The sequence below is a fragment of the Mus caroli genome, chromosome 10 (genome assembly GCF_900094665.2).
Source record: "Mus caroli chromosome 10, CAROLI_EIJ_v1.1, whole genome shotgun sequence".
NCBI lineage: Eukaryota > Metazoa > Chordata > Mammalia > Rodentia > Muridae > Mus > Mus caroli.
The window spans coordinates 36,213,723-36,220,063 of record NC_034579.1 but is presented as its reverse complement, the minus strand read 5'-3'; the positions used below and the strand labels follow the sequence as shown (position 1 = coordinate 36,220,063).

General features: G+C 45.7%; 1 protein-coding gene across 1 annotated transcript in view; it reads right to left on the bottom strand.

Annotated features, from left to right (window-relative positions):
• Window positions 1–6,341, bottom strand: part of Mettl24 (methyltransferase like 24) — a 131,392-nt gene that overhangs the window by 72,076 nt on the left and 52,975 nt on the right. Inside the window, exon 3 of the mRNA XM_021175136.2 lies at window positions 4,927–5,066. Coding sequence (XP_021030795.1) covers window positions 4,927–5,066 — 140 coding nt within the window. The remainder of the gene's footprint in view (window positions 1–4,926; window positions 5,067–6,341) is intronic.

The following is a 6,341-nucleotide window of genomic DNA, read 5'->3' as shown; positions in this document are numbered from 1 at the left end:
CTCTCTCTCTCTCTCTCTCTCTCTCTCTCTCTCTGTGTGTGTGTGTGTGTGTGTGTGTGTGTGTGTGTGTGTGTGTGTGTGTGTGTGTAGGGTCTGAAAGCACAAGGAGGATAGTTAATACTACAGTTTATAAGTATTGACTTGTGTGTTAGTAACATTGCAAATTTCCAAAATTTCATTTAAAACATGGAGCCAGGCATGGGGTACAGGCCTTTAATCCCAGTATCAGGTGAGATAGAGGTAGGAGGCTTTTTGTGTGTTTTGTTTCTAGCTTGGTCTACGTAGGGTGTTACAGAACAGCCAGGACTACCTAGTGAAACCTACCTTAAAAAACAAATAAAACCCATGTCTTTTCAGAACAGTACCACTCCCAAAAGAATGAAATGGATTTTAGGGAGCACAGGCATGCACACAACACAGACACAGACACAGACACACACACACACACACACACAGAAACACACACACACACACACATCCTCTATTTACATATATAGCATAGATATTATACATTGCAAAAACATACCATAGGCACAATGTGTGTCTGTGTGCCTGTGGTATTACCAGACAACAGAAAGGGTGTCGGAGCAAGTACCTAGAAATACTGAGAGCCACAGTCCTCTCCTTCCCCGTTCACATACCCTGTGCTAGCACTTTCCTTCTGCCTCCATTCAAGCTCTGGAAAACAAACGTATTTGGCTGTGAGACTCATTCATCCTTCTTGAAATGCTCCCAACCGCCAGAAATTGCAGGTTTTCTGTCTAAAACACTGGCTCCTGTTGCCTCGACAAGTGTGACTTAGGAAATCTTCTGTCTTACACCAAGATATTATGTCTTGAAACCGAGTGGTATAATTTAACGCAGGGCAAGGGGAGATGAAGACAGTGGGCCTCCACCTTGCTTCCTCTCCTTGTCATTTCCACGGGCAGTTCAACCCCAAAACACAGCCACTGGCATGAAAGCGACTGGGTTTCTTCCCTCTGTTCCTCTCATCCCCTGTTCTCCCACCACACCTGGACAATCCCCTCACCAGTCTCTACCCTGGAAGACTTGCTGGGAAGTGCCCGTCTAAAGTTGTAAGGTGTAAACTATCCTCTGAGCCTACAAGCTGATCTGGGTTGTCTCTTTGGTTTGGTTTGTTTGTTTTGTTTCGTTTTCCATCCCCCTTCTTTTTCTTCTCGTCAATGTTTACCTTCCTTTCCTGTCCCCTCCTGTATGCTCACTGCTCTTCTCTCCGCTCTTTGAAAACTGAAAAGGATCTGCATTTAACTTTTTCATGATAGCACATATTGTCTTTTAAATCCACCATGGAGTATGAAACTTTGACAGCCAGCAGAGACACTTCAGCCTGAGAGAGACAGTGATGAGGCTGAAGGAGAGATAGTGAGGCAGATCAGACCCAGGGCCATCAGCCTTCATCTTCTGACTCCTGGAGTCTCGTGCAGGAATGGTCACCACAGCTGCTCTGTATCTGCGGTTTGCCTGGGAATGCCTGGGCCAGCAGAGGTATAGCTTCCTCATTAGCCTTCTCTGGCACTCAGACACACACTTGGATGTGAAGGTCACAGACTCTGACCCCCTACTTATCACACATCTGTCCCAACACTCCCAGACACTGGTAACCCAGGGCCAACGTTCCCTGTGGTGGTTCTTCGCATCAGAACCACTGCTTGAACATCTCCTCTCAGCAGCAACTGAGATGGCCAATAGCCATCTGCTTGTCCTGCAACAAGAGGGTTCATCAGGATGGGAGGGCCGTCTAGATCCCAGACCCCAAGTCATAACACACTCACCATCCTTATACAATCCAAATGTCATTTTGTTTTCTACCACACGTAATTTCTTTAAACTCCAGTTTTCTGTCTTCATTTTATTTTTCCTTATTTATTTGTGGTTTTGTTTTTGTTTTTGTTTGGTTTGGGTTTGGTGGTTGGTTGTTTGTGTATTTTGTTTTGGGGACAGGGTTTCATTTGGGAACAGGACAGAATGGCCTTGAGCTCACAAAGATCCACCTGCCTCTGTCCACTGAGTGATGGATTGAAGGTGTGTGCCACCAGGCCCAGATAGATTGCAGTTTGTAATAAAAGCTTTCGTGGTTTTATTCAAATATTGACCCCTATAATCTATTCATTTCTGTCTCCAGTGTAATTCAGAGTATCTTGTTTGCTTTTTGCATAGCTGATTTTGAATGTAAATGAGAGACATTTTTTTTCTCTGTGTAATAATCTGAAATCTTGCTGCAGAACTGTCTTATCCGACAGCTTGGAGGAATAAGGGGGGGATTTCAAAACACCCCCTAAATAACTTCCCCAGTTTTATTTTACTCAGTTATGTGCTTTAAATGAAATTATTGTGGAATGTAAAATGTTAAGCAGAACATAAAGGCAGTTTGGAGCCAGGAAATAGGATGGAGATGACATTGCCAATTTGTATGCTATACTATGCAATTATTTTTTTTTGACCTACTTTCACACATTTTTAATGTGACATAAAATAAAGTCTGCTGTCAGGACTTCCCATTCTTCCTAGGGCCTTGAAGCAGAGCTGGTGACTTCCAGGAAAATCTCAGTTCTTAGGGCTGTTCAGCTCCTGTCTGACTCAAGCTCCACTCCACACATAGCCAGCATCTCCTTCTCAAGCAACCCTTGACACAGCTGATATCATCACACCAAGTCCCACCCAGAGACCTTCGAGACACCTCCGTTTGACACATTTGTGAATATTTCATTAACTTCACACTTTTATTTGAATTCTTTCTTTCTTTTTTTTTTTAAATCCACAATCCACAATGACTTTTTTTTTTTTTTTGACACAGGATTTCACAAATCCCAGGTTGGCCTTGAATTCTTTATACAGTAGAGAATGACTTTGAACTTCTGATCCTGCCTCTGCCTCCTGAGCGGTGGGATTCGGGTGTGAGCTACCATGCCTTGCTTCTGTAGAACTGAGAATCAAGGGCAGGGCCACATGCATGCTAGGCAAACACTCCAAAACTCAGCTACATCTCTTGTCCACACACTGCTTGTAATAGTTTGATAGCCATGATTGGGTCCCCTCGTAACTAGCTCCTTTGGGGAGGTCTCCACAAGACCCAGATGTCTGCTCCTCCCCGTGACCACAGAGTCTGGAAGATGTCTAACTCTGGACAGTGGAATGGAGTAAGAGAAACTATAGGTGACACTGGTACAGGTTGTCAAGGGTTCCTTGAGAAGGGGACCCTGGCTCTGTGGCTAATGGAGCTTGAGCCAGACAGAGGCTGTGTAGCCTGTTGTTTAGAACCAAGATTTTCCTGGAAGCCACCAGCTATGCTTCAAGGCCCTAGGAAGAATGGGAAGTTGTGACTGATGACTGTATTTTTATGTCACATTAAGAATTTGTGAAGGCCGGGCGTGGTGGCGCACGCCTTTAATCCCAGCACTCGGGAGGCAGAGGCAGGCGGATTTCTGAGTTTGAGGCCAGCCTGGTCTACAGAGTGAGTTCCAGGACAGCCAGGGCTACACAGAGAAACCCTGTCTCAAAAACCAAAAACAACAACAAAAAAAGAATTTGTGAGAAACAAGCATGTGACATCATGTAGGGTCTTCTTTAAAAAGTGCTTTTAAAAATGCTGCAGTGGCCAGGCGTGGTGGTGCACGCCTTTAATCCCAGCACTCAGGAGGCAGAGGCAGGCGGATTTCTGAGTTCGAGGCCAACCTGGTCTACAGAGTGAGTTCCAGGACAGCCAGTGCTACACAGAGAAACCCTGTCTCGAAAAAAAAAAAAATGCTGCAGTGGTCTAACCTAAGAACCGACTTGGCTTCTATAAATAGCCTACTGAGCAGAGTACTCCAAACAAAAATGCTTTGTTTTGAGATAGGTATCATTTTTTTCCTGGTTGTTTTTGTTTTATTATTTTGTGTGTGGGTTTTGTTTTGTTTTGTCAACAGTGAACTGAGAAGGAACCACATTTGAGAAAATGTCTCCATCAGATCTGGTTGTAGGCAAGCCTGTAGGGCATTTTCTTAACTACTGGTTGATGGAGGAGATCCCAGTGTATTGTGGGTGACGCCATCCCTGGACTGGTGGTCCTGGGTTCTATAAGAAAGCAGGCTGAGCACGCCACAACATCATGGTAAGCAGCATCCTCCTTGGCCTCTGCTTCAGTTCCTGCCTCAAGCTTTGTGCCTGACTTCCCTGGGTGAACTGTGTGGTGTGGAGCTGTAAGCTTAAATCATGCTTTTGGTCATGCTGTTCTATCCCAGCGATGGAAAGCTAAGACAACAATTTGTGAGTTCAGGAATTTACAAAAGTGCTGGTGGACTTGCTGGAATTGTCTCATTGCTTCGTATTCATTCTTACACGGAACCTCTCTAAATATGTGTGCGTGTCGAGGTCGTTTTCAACCTGTATGACCCAGTCAATTGTTGGACAAACATACATGGTTGTTGCAAGGATTCCTTTACTCCCCACCCCCCACCCCCACACCCCATAAATACAAAGCTATACATATAGATCGGCACTGGTCCACACACACACCAGAAACCAAACACCAAAATAAATAGTAGCTGCCTTATCTGTCTCGGGTCATTCATTACAGTGCAAAACATTCTTCTTTCCTCGATATAACCATTGATACCTTTTCTATCTCTAACAAAGATGATCTGATTCACACTGGAAGCCTTTGGTTTCTCCAAGGGGAATCCTCCTGATGCTGAGAACTGAAGCTGGCACCTCATTACCAGCAGAATGGGAGAAAAAGCGGTGCCAAGGTGACCTCAGTTGGTGATCTGCGGGCACCTGCAGCTGCATGGGAGATCAGCCTGAAGTGAGGCATGAGACCAATCACAGCGACAGCACGTTGCACCCTCCACCCCGTTGTCACGGAAAAGACCTTGGCCGCCTGCACGCATGTTTGTGTTCTCCTCAGCTATAAAAAAAGTGTCTTACCCTAAAGAGTAGAGGCGGCACCGCTTGCTGCGGATTTGATGAGCTAAGCCAAACCTGTCATCGAGACACACCAGCCAGGGCTTCGGTGCAGGGATGGAGTCAGTAGCAAAGCTGTCTGTACCCATGTGATCGCATGCAATCTGTAAGGATTGGAAATCAATATGAATAATTTAAAATGCTAGATGATAAACGACAGGTAGAGACTTAACTGCTTTTCCCGCTCCTGAAAACAGTAATAGGAGAGTTATGTCCTCCGCTGCTAACTATTCTCCTCCCCAGGGAACCACAAGACCGCTGTAAAACGTTCAGAGGAATTTCAATTACGTGCCAGATAAGAAGCAACCTCGCAAAGACTCGGTGCGGGTTTGAAGGGAAATTAAGGGCTGCAGTGGCCATCTGCCTAGATTGCAAATTGGAAACCAGGATGGAATGGAAGAGGAGTCAGGCGGCTGTGCAGAGAGGGACTGTAGTCTGGCTAGCCTGGGGGATGAGCGGATGAGAAGGGGTCTGGACTGAGAACTGGGCAGTGCGCTACCACAAGAATATGACACAACCCTGGCGAAGACATTCACCAGGTTGTGAGTGCCTTAACTCAGGCAGGCAAGGAGGGACCACTGAGACCAGAAAAGCCACCTGTGGGCATAGCTGATCCTGGGACAAGTGACCATCCCTGATGAGAAGAGGGATGGGTCACTGAGAAAATGATACTTTGTGGTCATTTCTAATGAGCTGCCTCCTGGGAGAGCCGCTCTGGAGCTCTGGAGCAGAAAAGTGCTGCGCAGTTAACCCAAGTGTTTCTCCTAATGCTTGCATGAAAATGAGATAAGAAAACCAAAGGGAAGTGGACTTTGGCTAAGAGACTTCTTACTCCAAGTGCATGAAAAGCCAGTGCACTTGGTCATGGAAGGGGGCTTGGGTTTGAGGCTGGTGCTGTGCACGGCCAGGGCTCATCAAATAGAAGAAAACAGCTCTGAGTCCCAGACACCTGCCTTACTGAGTGATCAAAAGTCCCCTTATCGTTATCCTCCAAGACTTTCTAAGCTGAGAGGAGCCATCACCCAGGAGACAAAAGATCACTCACTCCTGGTACAAAGGAGCTCTGCAGTTCACTGCTTTTGTTCATTGGAAAACAACAGCAGGGCAGTTATTATTATTATTATTAATTAAAAAGATATTCTAGAGCTGGCAAGATGGCTCAGCATGTAAAGTGATTGCTGAGAAATCTTGTCCTGGACCATTTATAACTGCAATGCTGTCATGGTGTCATGTTTGTAACTCAAGCACTCATGATTAGAGGCAGACCCTGGGGGCTCCACAGACAGCTTAGTCTAGCTGAATAGTGAGCTCCAGGATCAATGAAAGACTCTGTACACACACACACACACACACACACACACACACACACACACACACAC